Raw genomic sequence first — 14,269 nt, 5'->3', positions numbered from 1 at the left:
GTTTGTAAAAATGAACACATTTGACCTGAAGGTCCTTGAGAGAGGATGACTGCAAAGCCTTACAAAGACACTGAACACACTAAAAGCTGGTTGGGAATTTCTAACTACAATTTTTTTGGTTGAAAACCACAGGAGTGTAACGGCATTGATTACATTTTCACCAGGAACAATCCTCAAGCCTAGGAGAAATCTGTAGTCAATGAAGAGAGAGTCTTATCCTTGAAAAAAACCAATGCCCAGTGATTGCAAGACACAACCGCTCCCAGGTCTGAGGCTACTGCCCTGCCTGAGTCACTGGAGGCCAGTGAGAGTGATAAAACCAACTTTGTGGCTCTGCATGAAGTAGGGAAGAGATCTGTGTGTCCCACAGCCCCAGGAAGTGCATCACATGTTAAGTCTTCTCATAAGAAAGGACAGGTGAAAAGACAAAAAAGTAACCTTGCCTTTGCAGTCATGATGAACAGGGAGCTTTCTGAAAGCTTTATGAATATAATGGGATTAAAAAAAAAATCATTCCTCATCTCAGTTTATTATGAGACTCATTTATTGGTGCATAATTTCACGTCAAATTTTCTCTTGTCATTTCCCAAGCGTGTTTTTTGTAAGAAGACAAAGTTCAGTTTGGCTTTGAGTTGGTTTTTAGGAAGACATAAGCCTGTTTTCTGTTTTATAGGGTAATTTATATCCCAGACATTGTAGGCACACGCACAGAGTAAATGTGCTGCTACTCAGATTGTATAGTGAAGAGTGAAAAGAGAAAGCAGATTTCAGAAAGCTGTTGTTTCAGACACCCAGAAATACTTTAAAGGACAGTTGTCCTCCAGGGAGTGATGCTATAAAACCAGCTTTCAGAGGGCCTAACTTTGCTACCTCTCAGCAATTCCTGACCAAATTGCAGCTGTCAGGCACTTGGAGAGCCAGGACCGTTCCGGCTCATGCATCATCCCCACATTAACGAGAGCTCAGCGCTGGAAACATGACCACGGCCCAGACAACGGGGGTCAGGAAGGGGTGTCCCAGGGCTGCTTCCACTCAGCAGGGCCCAGAGGCCTAATAAAGAAGCAAACCAACGTGCCTTGCAGTACAGAAGAGAATATGTCAGTTGAAATGATATGGGAATCCTTCTTCAGCCTCTCATACCCATCGCTGCTGTTTAAGAGGACTTAAGCAATTTGTTTCCCTGCAAGAACACGGAGGCTGAAAGCCAAAGTACGGCTGTGCCAAGCCTGCTGCCATCACCCACGCCAACTCCTTCACCTCCCAGACACACAAGCCTATGGTGAACATCAGCACAACAAACCTGTGGCCCACACAATGCTTAAAACACCTGCTGATGTACCCCAAAGATGCAATGGATCCCGTATTCCAGTGCACCATGACAACCCTGCCCAGCCAGCCAAGGAAGTTCTCCTGCTACGAGAGTCTCAAGTCTTCCCCACAACAGCAAGGGCTGGCTGGATGAGTTGCAGATGGCACTGCAGGTATCTCCGGGGTTGGAGATGAAGGGAAACCATTGCCTGACCATCAAAGCGAGGACTGTCAGATAACTGAAATCTGTATTGCAAACACCTTCACCAGAGCCCAGAATGGTGCAAGTGTCAGAGCAGCAGGTGCTACCTATCTGCTGTGTTTTATCCCAACAGGCATAATACAAAACATGGATGGGAAGGCACCCTGAGCCTCTTTCCCCAACTCCACACTTAGCAGGGTTCAGGTATTTCCACACAAAATATTGTGGGAACATGGCCAGGAATGGACATGGCCCTGAGCCACACGCAGAAAAGAGTAAAAACAGAGACCCAGGGTGCCTCCTTTGCCACGTCTTTCTCCACAGAGGATGGGGAGCTGGAAGCCCAGGAAGAAAATAAAGGGCTTGTGGAGTGGGTGTCATGCCCAAGAAACAACAGTGTCTGATAGAAAAAAAATTCAGCCTGTCCTGGGGATACTGGAGGTGTCTGATGTCCACGGCTCTTGCTCTCCATGGCCCCCTTCGCTATGGAGATGCTGTGGCTGCTCTTTAAATCTGGCTTTGTCCACCCGGGCCTAATGAGGGTGGACTGTGACTATGGTCCAGCATGTTAAACCAATTCTGTGAAAAATGAGTAAAAAGCCGACACCTGCCAGAGTTTCAAGTGAAGATAAGGCATGGCTGAGTCCTAAAATGGATTTCTTCATCGACCAGTGAATCTCAACTGCAACACACGGCCTATTGCACGGGAAGAGTTATCACATTTCCCAGCAAAGATGATCAGTGTCTTCCCAGCATAAAAATCAACTTGTCAGTAAAAACACTAGAATCAACTGGGGTGAAAATAGCGGTCCCTTCCCCCCGCTCTACCTGTCCCCATCTGTCAGTGGGTAACGGGCAGGGATGACAAATCATTTTCTATCAAGAGGAAAGAGAGGAGCTCTGCGGCTGCCTGCCTGCAATTTCCTTTCCTGAGGAGGGATAGCTATAAACCGCCCAAGCACTGCGGCGGTAAGAGCAGAGCTGGTCTCCAGCTGCCAATGCAGAGGTTACAGCCTGTTTATAAAATAATCAAAATACAGCTCCATTTCCATGGAGGCGGTTGTGATGAAAAGCATTTTACCAGTTTGGAAAACTACACTGGAGCTTCTTATAAAGCATCTTCAAGCACCTACAGTAAATACTGAGCTGACAACTAAAATGCCAAACATAGGATCTGAATTCATACTTGTCCTGATTCCTGCTCTTAAAATAAATGCAGGCAGTGATTGGATATTGTTCAGTGGTGGAAATATTTCTTCCAACCACACAACAATCACTCTGAAGACCAAAATCAACTTCTCTAACAGGGATACAGGTACAAATAAACAGATTGTAGCTGTACACAAAGGTAATGTATTACTGGTGTATCACTGTTTCTAAAGCTGTATTTCTAAGACCTTGTCCAAGGTCAGTCCTACTCTGCATCTTACTTTATTCCAAGTTAACTTGATTTTTACTTGGAAACAGCCTTAAGCCCCAATTTCTAAGTGGATTTTGATGCCTGACTGATAAAATACTTTTTAAAAGCTGGTCTTGAGTTTATATTGTTGGCAGGTTTGGGCTGTGGGTTTTAGGGGGTTTTTTGCTTGTTTTTTGGCGGGCAGGATTTTTTATGTTTCCTAAACTGCAGGAGTGCCTGGGGGCTTGGCAAGCCATAGGCAGGTCTGTGATAGCCTGCATCAAACCCATTGCAGCTACAGCTGTTCCATGCTACAAAGAGGCTTTTTGTGCCTGGAGATAGAGGAGGGAGATGTGCTCCACGCCCAGGCAGCTTTGTCCTGTAGATCAGGCTGGGCCAACTGTAACTCCAATGTCTGTTAAATAAAACGTACCCCCGGCTTTGGTGATTCCCCTGTTACTTTTACCAAGATTTATCCCCCAACTTTTCAAACAGGGTCTTGCTCTAACTCCAAAATTTCTCTCCCTGATAGGTAAGCCCAGAGTTTCATCCCTTTCCCCTCCTGCCAACAACCGCACTTGAGCATCCCCCACTGCTGGCAGTAACTTCTGCATCACCTGCATGTGACCAACTTCATGAAGACTACGGTTCCTCAGCATAAATTCTCAGAAACATCAAAGAGCGTGTATTTGAACAGTATATACTCCCCACATACACAACTGATACCTGGTAATTTTATCCCAAAGCCTTCAATGAGTCAAAGGTATGTTCTCTCCTTCCTTCTGACCAGAGACATGTGTCAGCCAATGGGCTGACACCTCCCACAACAATCACAAAACAAAGCCTGGAAGATGTATCACAGCAAACCCTATCTGTGCTCCTCAAAGTCCTTCCCTCAGAAGTTCAGGCTGGTTTGTTCCCACACTTTCTAAAAAAACCCTTTCAGTGCTGCATGTATAATTTCATGACTAATTCAATCTCATCAAAGCTAGGTGTAGATGGGGAAAAAAAACCCCTGCACATCATGAGAAACTTGATTCAACCCTAACTACTGTGTCTCAGTGAACCCTCAACAAGCCTAATAAAGCCTTATGAATAAATTACATGCTTTTCAGCTTCCTGTTTTTCAGTGATAAAATAATGTAACAACGCACCATCACAGATCTCCCGCATCCCACCCCATGCCGCATCCCGCAAGCCTTGGTGCGTGCTCTCATCACACAGCGGCTGGTGAAGGCAGCAGACGTGACAGTCACCAGAGGAACGCCGGAATTCACGGCCAGGCACTGATGGACAGGGTGGTTAAAAAGGGATTTCAGGTGCTGCCTACCATCAGCTATCTTTGCCTGCACCTAGACTTTAATATATTAATCAGAAGAACTGAGAGAGAGAGAGACATCTGAAGATGATCAAACAAAAAACCTCGGCAAAACAACATTTGAAATGACAGCAGTAACACACATCGCAGAGTCAAAACGTGACACCTGATATTAGATGTCTGTGTGTTTGGTTGACACTATAAAAATAAATTCCACCCTAATCAGGGATGTTTTCACATTTTGATGACAGGCACTAACTATTTAGGTATTAGGTTCATGCAAGTAGAAACCTAGCTAAACACCTGTCCAGCAATGGTATTTCTGCGCTCCCCATCATGCTCACGTCTATCACTCTCCATTTTAGAGACGTGCATTATGTCATATAAGGACACAGTGTACCTGATTCAGAGCCTGTGCTCCCAGTTGGGCTGGGAAAGAAAGCCTGTGCTAGTGTGGTTTGGGTTTTTTTATGAAAAGAGGGGGAAAAAAAAAATCATCAAAATATCTTTCTCGTGACTCATAGCTCTGCCCTGACATCCTTCCTCTGCTCCCATCCAGCACCCCATGGGGGGGTATTTTCTGCCTCCTATAGGGCTGGACACAGGCTGCCCACCACTCACCTCAGACCCAGCAAAGCCACTGATGCTGAAAGAACTGCTTGCTCTAAATACCCTCACTATTTTCTTCTTAACAAAAAGATAAAGCCATAATTTTACGGAAAATGTATGCAGGAAGAGAAGGATTTGATTTTCTGAATGCAGAAAGAGTCAAGCTCCCTTGTGGAATTTAAATATACCTATTTGATGGCTTTCCTTTTTTTTTTTTGCCCGACCCTCTCAACATTTCAGCACATGAATAATTGTACTCATATAAACAAAATGGGCTCCTTCATGGATGAAACGCACACAAGAGATGTGTACCATTAAAATGCTATTTAATCTATTTTAAGGGTTTCTGAAAGACTGAAGGGTACACAGGCATGGTACCCTACGGGAGAGGATCAATGTCACTGCCAGTGCAATGAAGTTACTTTTGTGCCTAAGTGGCTGCAGGATGAGAATCTGATTATAAAAGAAATGACCACTAACAACAATATGCTCAATGCCCTCATTGTACCCATTTGATTTTCATATTCCCAGTTGTTACAGCCATGCACATGGATGCAACTCTGCCTGCAACAGCTGGCTTGGCAGCATGAGAAATCTGGCCTGTTGAATCTAGATGACCAATTTTGGCAAAAAATATCTGGGATATTAAAGAGGACATGGGATGCCTTTCCTTTAAAAAGACCCAACCCAAATTTCAGACAATTTAACAACCATAGTAAAAAGTAGCTCAAGTCAGTCATTAGACCTCAAAGGGATCCCTGAATTGTGCTGCTCTTAATGAATTCAATAATCGATTCTTACTAGACAAATAAGGTGTGGGATGGATCAGCTAATAAGCATTCTCAGTTAATTGCTTTCTTCAAGTGACAATTTGCACAAATGATACCATCAAAGTAGTAATAATATCCTTATTGATTAAATTAATCTCTAGAAGACAACTCAAATAAGTTTAATTAGCAATGCATGACAGAAGTGCAAAATACTCTGAAAACAACCTTGTAACCCACCCCATACTTTGAAATCACGGCAACAGCCATGCAATAGACTTTTGCATCTTTATTCAAATAGGCATGTGCAATTTTATGGAGCATCTTTAGTGAATGTCTGTGACTAACCATGAAAATCCATTGAACCCTCCCTGCAGAGAAAAAGCAAGACAAGCAGCAAAATCAGTCTTCCCACTTAGTCACACAGTCACTGAAAGCCAGGGCCAGAAACAGTTTTTTAAAAAAAAGAAAGATTTTCAACACAAGGAGCAGAGATGGTCAGAGAAGCCTCTGCGCCAAAACTCACATGTAGGGCTGGTGGGGAGCCAGAGCAGCATCAATGCATTCAAGCTGTGGAAACTGGACACCAGGTTTATAACTCAGAGAGAAACTCGTTCAGTACAGCAAAGGGTTAAAAGAGTTGGCTCAAAGCTTGTTCAGAGAGTGCAGGTTATTCTTTCCAGGCCCAACAGCAGAAGCCAGGCCCAGGGAAGGGGCCAGGCTGTGGTCCACAGCCCCCGCACGCTCCCCACAATGGCAGTGGGAGCCTGAAGCAACTCTTGCTCTCCCCATTGCTACAGCAAGACCGAGACCAGGCATGAGATGTCTCCGGCTGCAGCAGCTTCACCAGCCAGGCATGAGGATGAGATTTCCACAAACCTCTGCTGGGGGGAGTTACTAACGCAGGAACAGATCAAACGTTTGGTCCTTGTGGCTGTCACAGTGAGACAGACCTGGCACTACTATAATTTGATTGCAAGGCACGCTTGGGCAGGGGGTGGGGGTGAGGGAAAAAAAGCACGTTAAAAATCTCTCCATTGAAATATTAGCCTAGACTGCCTTGCTTAGCAAACACTTCTCTGCTCTCTGCTAAGAAAAGGGGAATTTGACTCAATTCTGCCTCCAGAAGTGAAGTAGTGGACATCAGGGACAGGAGGAGTGAATAAGCACAACCTTCTGGAGACACTCCAGTGTGATAAAAGAAAACACAGTAATACAGAGAACAGCGTGTTCCCCTTGTCAGGGCCAAAGCTACCCCGCAAGCAGAACAGGAATTAGCCTGGGGCAGCAACATGCATAACAGCTTTATTACTATTATCTGAGCGATCCGAGGATGCTTCCCAGCACGTACAGGAGAGCAGCGAGCCCAGAGCCACCTCTGTGCATGTAACAGGTTTTTATTTTTCTAAGTGGCTCAGGCAGGAACTTTCTCATTCAGCTAACTGAATTCAGCAACTGAAAGAAACATACGGCCCATGTATTTCACAACACAGAGGTACAGTACAGCTTATTTTAGAATATCTGAAGCATATTAATAAAACAAGACTCTTGTGTAGCATATGGCCTTGGCCCCTCTAGGTTAGGACAGCCCAACCTTCTCAATTATTTATTTCATTTTGTTATTCAGATTACTTGCGTTTAATTTTACTGTAATATAGTTAGCTTGTGCCTTTCCCTGAAACACTGTAATTCTTCCACGTCCTTCTTGTAGCCTCAATGGGTTTGTTGCTTCCTTTTTGTTCTTTGAGCATTTTTGCTAATACAATAATTTAATGTTTAAAAAATGCCATATGATTATCAGAAAGACAATGTAATCTGCACCATCATCAAAAAGAAAATAAATACTTTCTGCATTTATTTTCATCCAAGAATCACCGAAACAAACAACAAACCACACCAAATTACTTTTCCGACTACAGACAGCCGCTTATCAGGCAAAACAGCAAAACACCTACAAAAAGCCTAATATTTTCCTATTCAAGTTGATCCTTTAAAACAATTTCTTTACTATTAAAGAGCCCTACATTACTGGTAACGTGATATGGCTGTGACAGACCCCAGCCATGGCAGACTGCAAGTGCATGAGGAAGGGCTGGCAACCTTTGTACATCAGGATGATTAAAAACAGATACATCCACCGGAGACCCGACATCTGCTCGAATCCGTAACAACTCTCTGCTCCCTTACACACACAACAACTAGCCTTGGATAAACTATTTATAACTGAAACCTTACAATGAAGTGGAACTCAAATATCTGGCAATCGCAGATACACCACCTCCAGGAATGCTCTCCATATGAGCTACCTGACTCGCACACACAACAGCCAACGTATATTAAATGGGACTGATGTGCTATGAGCTCTTGGTCCCTAAGTAAGACACTTGTACAGAAAATTATTTTTGGAGCTCAGGAATCTTTAAAAATCTACTTTCTACATAGCCTTACAAGGTGGATTTCCTAAGTATTTTGACTCTCAAAACCATCAATATTTTTAAACCTTGACCAGAACACACAGTGCACGAGTGTACAAACAGCAGGGAAACATACAGGTTAGAAACTCAAGCTTGGGAAAGTCACTTGGGGAAGAGAGGGATTATTTTTTTCCAAAAGGGTTATTAGATAGCTTTTCTAAAAAGTTCAGCATGTGAAAAAGAAGACAACATATGCTCATCACTTGTCCCTGAGACAGCCATCTCATTTTTCCAGTTGAGAAGCCATTCTTCCATGAAATCCCCTCAAAACCTAGCAGATGGGTTGAATTACTAATTGTGAGGCGACTAGTTCCACAATGGTATTATTAAAAAATCCCACAAACAAACGAATAAGGATAGTTACAAAAGAAGTTTAGTTTAAAGTGGGATCTCTCTAGACCCGAGAAGCAAGCTGCATGATGACGTGCAATAATTACTTCATATGGAGAAGAGCTATGTGGCATACTGAAATCCTTTAATTTCTATTCCCTTTTCTCAAGTGAGATTATTGCTCCCTGTAGCAAATAACAATAGATTTCTTAAGTTTCTTCCGATTTGCCAGCAAAGCAAATATCCTCTGGTAAATCTATGAAGTGAACAATGATTTTTCATTTTTACAACAGCACAGTCAATTCAATTTTCCAGTTAGAAGTCTCAAGCCTCTCTCTATCAGCTTGTTAACGTACAAGTGCTGTACTCTAAAGCATGCCTGGAAGAATCTCCATAGACTTTACCATCCCAAGTTGCTTCTGAACATTGAATTCATTGCTTATGAATCACTTCACTGTATGTAAACACTTGAATCACTAAGCCACATCTAATATTGTAGATAGTAATCAAGTGATGCTGTCACAGTGGATTCTGTAACAACGAATGTCTGCGCGGGTGCACTGAGGCAGCTCTAAAAACATGGCTATTAGCGTTCTGCTTTTAAAAGAAGGTTTTGCCTGTTTGTGAACGTATTTTATTTGCAAATCCTAAATGCCTGTAAAATACTTTCAGGCTTTGTGTCTTCTTGAGATACTCACAAGAGTCCCACCAGCCTCCCCCGACTGTTCACATGACAAAAATGGCACAGTATTTTTCCTGGTATTTAAGATACCTATAACTTAGAGCATCGGTATGACAACACGACCAGGGCCTGATTAAGTTAGCATTCCATTTCATCTTGGTAGCTTTTTGCATCAGGTCAGACAGACAAAAATTCAAGGGAAAAAAACTAAACTCACTCCTAAAAGCAAGTAATTTTCCCCCCTTAAACTTAAAGTAAAACACTATAAACCACATCAATGCTCAGTTTCCCTGAAGCATTCTCATAACTGTTCATGATAACTTATTAAAGTGTTGCTTTGGGTTCCTTAAATACTGTTAGGTGCAATTTTTCTCGCAAATGTGTCACAAACCTTGATGCCAAGCTCTATGTTCTCCCCTCCGTACACATCCATTCCAGGATCGAGAAGCCCGATCTCTCCAAAGAATTTTCTGTGCACAACAAATGAGCAACCGATCATTGCTGGCGTCCTGTATGAAGAGAAAAACAACAGAAATGCACAATTATTGACATTTTCTGATTTTTAATGGACAGAGGGATAATTTCTGCAAAGGTCCTGTTGGCTCCGCATGCTTCCTGCCACCATTTATCCCAGGGACTTTGCAGCAATGAGTGAGCTCTGTGCCTTTGAAAACATCATTTTACCACTGCCACAAAATTGTTCAAAATTCAAGTTCATTTCACTGTGTAGAATGGAGAAAGAGTTCTCCTAGGATTAAATTACTGAAAAGCTTTCAGGTCTTGGCTCTGTCCCAAACACTTCGGTGTGTCTATTCCCCATAAGCGAAGGGAAAGTAATAATGGTATTTCCTTTCTCTTACTTTCTTTTAGCGTGTCTAGTTACGGAGTAGACTTCAGGACAGACACCACTTTTTACAGTATCCTGTGGAACAGGGTTTCTGATTGGGATCTCCGTAATATATCACAAAGGAGTCATCACCAAGCAGCAACAACAAGCTAAATTGCAAATTTGCAGAGGAAAATCCTTTAAAAACTCAAGACAATGGTTTGCAGAAACAACCGCTGTGTCATTTGCCCAGTTCCACCAACATCGACAGGGCTCTGGGTTAGACCCATTCATGTCCATTCTGCAAAACCTCATGCCCTCCAGCTAACAGTGCTGCTCAGTGCCACCTCTGCAAGAGCAGCCAAGCACAGTGTCCAGTCAGTGAAAATAATAGAGAAAAATGACAAATATACTAACAATACTGACATCAATAGAACAGCAGAAAGATTGAGGAAAACCTCAGTGTCAGGGGTTAATTTATAATAACTATGCAATTTCAAGGACGTAATAGATGGTTGTGTTTACTAACGACCCTGGCTGCAATGTGCACATGCACCATCTCTCCCTCATTATCTCGCAAAACACTGGACCAGATCTCCATCTGATACAGCTGCCCTGAGATGAGGATGCTGTTCTGATTCACACAAGCTGAGATCACATTTGGGGGTATTTTTTGAGTGGTTAAACACTTGTGACCCTCTCCATAAAATGAGACTTCACCACAGAGCACAGCACCGAACAAAACCGTATCATTATGCTCTTGCTGCTTGGGGACACACTAATCTGTTGCAGTTACGGTATCTAGGAAGTTTACCCCTTGGGATATTTTCCGTACTAGAACAGAAATATAAAAACCATTTTCCCATTTAACTGGTTTTCATTTGAATCCATGCTGTAAAGAAAAAAAAAAACCACAAGGATCAACTTAGAGGGATCAGCCTTTTGCCAAGGTACTGACAGAGTCCGCTCTTATGGAGAGCTACGGGATATCCCCCCTGCCATCCTGAGCTCAAAGCTTTGAGCAGGGGGAAGCTCCACCATGAAGGATGGGACAGCTGTCACCTCTGCTGCTCCTCACCTGGGCTCAGGGGACACCTGTCTTGTGCTGCCTGGGAAAGACTTGCAGGGTGTAACACCAACGGTAGCCCACGTACATGGAAGTCTCACAACACTTAGAAATGCCTGTTCTTCCAAGGGAAACTGGTCTTAAGGTAGAAATGGGGCAATGGGATCATACACTTTAATCCGAAGCCCCAAAATCCTGGCTCAAAGCACATTTCACAACTTGTCCATGCTGTGGAGCATGTTCAAGGCTGAACTAAGCAGTTACGGCTTGCAGAGGTGGAAAGCAGCCTCGAATATACCCAGAAACAGCTTACAGAGAGCAAGGATCAGGCCCACGCTTCATCTCTCCATCCACCCCACACAAAATGCCCGTATCTGCCAGAGGAGCATCTGGGGTCCCCAGTGCACCTCAGGCAGCCACAGGGCTCAAAAACCTTACAGCTCAGCTCTGCTGACAGCCAGCCAAATTAATCTTTGTGAAATCCTTGAGCTCCTTGGATGAAAGATTCTAGCCACTTTAAGTATTATTATTTATAGACATTTTAATACTTTTAATAGACTGGTAGAACAGCTGAACACTGCTGCCATATTAAATTAGTTAGAAGTGGAAGCCATCAGAGGGTTTTTTTCAATAGATTTCTTCCCTGACAGCAAGCTCGGCCTTCCTTCCAATAAGCGGTATAATGTTTCATGGTTTGCTGCCACTCTAGTACTTAAGATTTCAATTCTATTGCTTTATTTGTAGCAAGTTAACTACCATTAGCAGAAACAATTCCTTATGAAATGATAACCACATTATAGATGCCAAATCTAATAGCTCTATTATCCTAGATTACCTCCTGGAATTAAATAGAAGGGTAAGTTGCTCAGGTTTTACATGAAGCATGAACAACCCAGTTCATCTCCTCCACTGGGAACAGGTGTGGTGGAGCACGGAAACCTTTGACTTCTCCAGTCAAAACCTGTTAGGCCCTTTAAAGGCACCCAGAGAACAGCTAAAGCCAGAAAAAAATCCAGGTGAAAGTTTCAGAGAAGTGAAACTGCATTTTGTGAGCCAACAATGAGGATGACTGGGAACTCACCACCAAATAAACAAGTGTTCTGAACTGGAAGCTACTTAACAGTCATGCACGGGAGCTGTACCCTAAGAAAGCTTTTTTCGTTATTATTTTGCAACATGACTTTTACTATAGAGACCACAGAGGCACTAGTCCTTTCCAAAATGCTCTTGGAAACAGCTTGATTGGGATTTTGCAACTTCACCTTCAAATTTTCCTCTTCATTTTGCTGCACATTCCGTTTTCAACACACAACACTGTGAAGCATGCAAAGCAGCGCTCCCGAGCGGATCTGAAGTCCCTCAAGCAATACAAATTAAGTGCTACATTCTTCTCTGCAACAATGCCTCCATATTAAATAAATGAGGAATCAAGCGGCGCTCAACAATTTAAATAAAAACACCATTTGATTTTGTAGTAAATCCTTCAAAAAGGTGGACGTTTACAATAATAGATAGCCCATCCACAATGAAATAATGGCCTGCAGACAAAGAGCTGATAAAGCCTCTTGTTCCTCTGCCCCTTAATTAAAAGCATTAACACAGTTTGTTTTTAAAAACCACACAGCTCAGCTCAGCTAAATGCATTTTTATTTGTCCCGATAGCTATTCTTTCTTTAATGAGAAAGGAAAAGCAGAATTTGGCAGGAAAGGATGAACAGAGATGTTTAGCAGAATTATTGGGTTTGTATCCAGAAATTCAGAGTGTTAGTTCCTTGCCATTATTTTGGTTGGCTCCTCTATACAATAAGCGATGAAAGGTCGAGAAGAGCAGCTTTTATGAAATATCCTCAGCATGAATCTCTAAACAAAGATGAAGAAGATACAGGGAAAAAACGTTTATCCTAGTCTATTAAGTTACTTTAATGGTCTTCCTTTCTTTAGTGCACAGTTATCATCTAATGATTAAAAAGTCTCAAGTAGATTGCTTCTTCAATTCAAGGAAATTAATTTTCCTACACAATTGGATTTTGCTTCCAATTTTACACTAAAGCGTAAGTTATAAAATATGTAGAAAAAAAGATATTAAAAAAATAATTAGTGGTCGTACCACTGAGCGCAAGAAGGCTGAGAATATACTTTAAGAACTGCTGGGGTGTCCAGTTTCCATTAAACTGCTGTTGTTTCTAATAAACTTCAATCACGGAGTTGCTCACCTTCAACAGCACAAATCCCACTGCTTTAAGAGACACAGCACCACATTTAGCACGTGTGGGATGGTCCTTCACCCACCCAGAAAGGCGTTACTGTCCCTCTCCCAGACTTGCCGTTCCTAATTTAACATACCAAATTCAAACATTTTATTTTCCATTTTGAGATTTCAGAGTTGTCCAAAACATGCACAATTTCCCACTTCCGCTGCCTGTCTGCACCTCCACGTTTCAGCTGGGGGTCACTGGTGGAAGCCAGCATCTCAGCAGGGAACACTGGAAGACTCTGAGTGCCATGGCTTAAATTTAACCAAGTATAAAATTTCAGTTAAATTATCAATTTAAGTCAAATTAAGCCTGTGGCTTTTAATAGTGGCCTATCAATTTTTTCCCTCATGATCCCAGGGTAAGGAAGAACACCATCTTTATTTTTATATGACACTCCAAGATAAAACACTTGATTTTCTTTTGGACACAGATGAAATCAAGGATCTGATTTGCAAACTAAAACAACCGTCAGTGCCATCACCTCTGTTCTTCTGCATTTGTGGCACAGTGAACACTGCAGAATAAATAAAGACCGGGATGAGTAACACAGGTTTATAGGAAGAGAACACAAGTGTGGAAGTTAAACACAAGTATGTGGCATTAAGGACTGACCCCTCTGGTCATAGCACAGGGTTCATCAGACCCTGCCCACAGGCAGCAGACCTCGATGAGGCAAAGACCCTGCAAAACCCTTTGCTCCACTGGCAACAAGCTCTGTCCCAGGGGCTCAGGGACTGCTCCGCCTTGCAAGGGGCCTGCAGGCTGGAGCCCTCCCGCTCCAGCTGCCTTCCTGGCTGGTCCAGCCCACTGTGGAACATGCACCAGAGCAGGATTGTTCTGGGGTGGCAGAGGGGCAGCGTCTCTGCCAAGTGCTCCAAGGACCACCTTGGGGCTGCTGCTATCCCTGGGCGACCTGCTGTTCTCACGGGGATCTCTAGTCAGTCTTACTGCAAAGCCACCGAGGAAACCCCTGGTCCCTCAAGGTTTTGTGGGGCACAGAAATGGAAGAGGAGAGGATCTGAATGAATTAAAA

At 43.0% G+C, this 14,269-nt stretch overlaps 1 protein-coding gene across 1 annotated transcript in view; it reads right to left on the bottom strand.

The window, feature by feature from the left end:
* The window catches only part of GALNT17 (polypeptide N-acetylgalactosaminyltransferase 17), a 207,772-nt gene that overhangs the window by 63,701 nt on the left and 129,802 nt on the right, over positions 1-14,269 (bottom strand). Inside the window, exon 6 of the mRNA XM_086475200.1 lies at positions 9,481-9,598. Within this exon, the coding sequence (XP_086331326.1) occupies positions 9,481-9,598 (118 nt within the window). The remainder of the gene's footprint in view (positions 1-9,480; positions 9,599-14,269) is intronic.

Source organism: Leptosomus discolor, chromosome 18 (genome assembly GCF_034619465.1).
Source record: "Leptosomus discolor isolate bLepDis1 chromosome 18, bLepDis1.hap2, whole genome shotgun sequence".
Lineage (NCBI taxonomy): Eukaryota > Metazoa > Chordata > Aves > Leptosomiformes > Leptosomidae > Leptosomus > Leptosomus discolor.
This window is presented reverse-complemented; position numbering and strand designations above follow the sequence as displayed.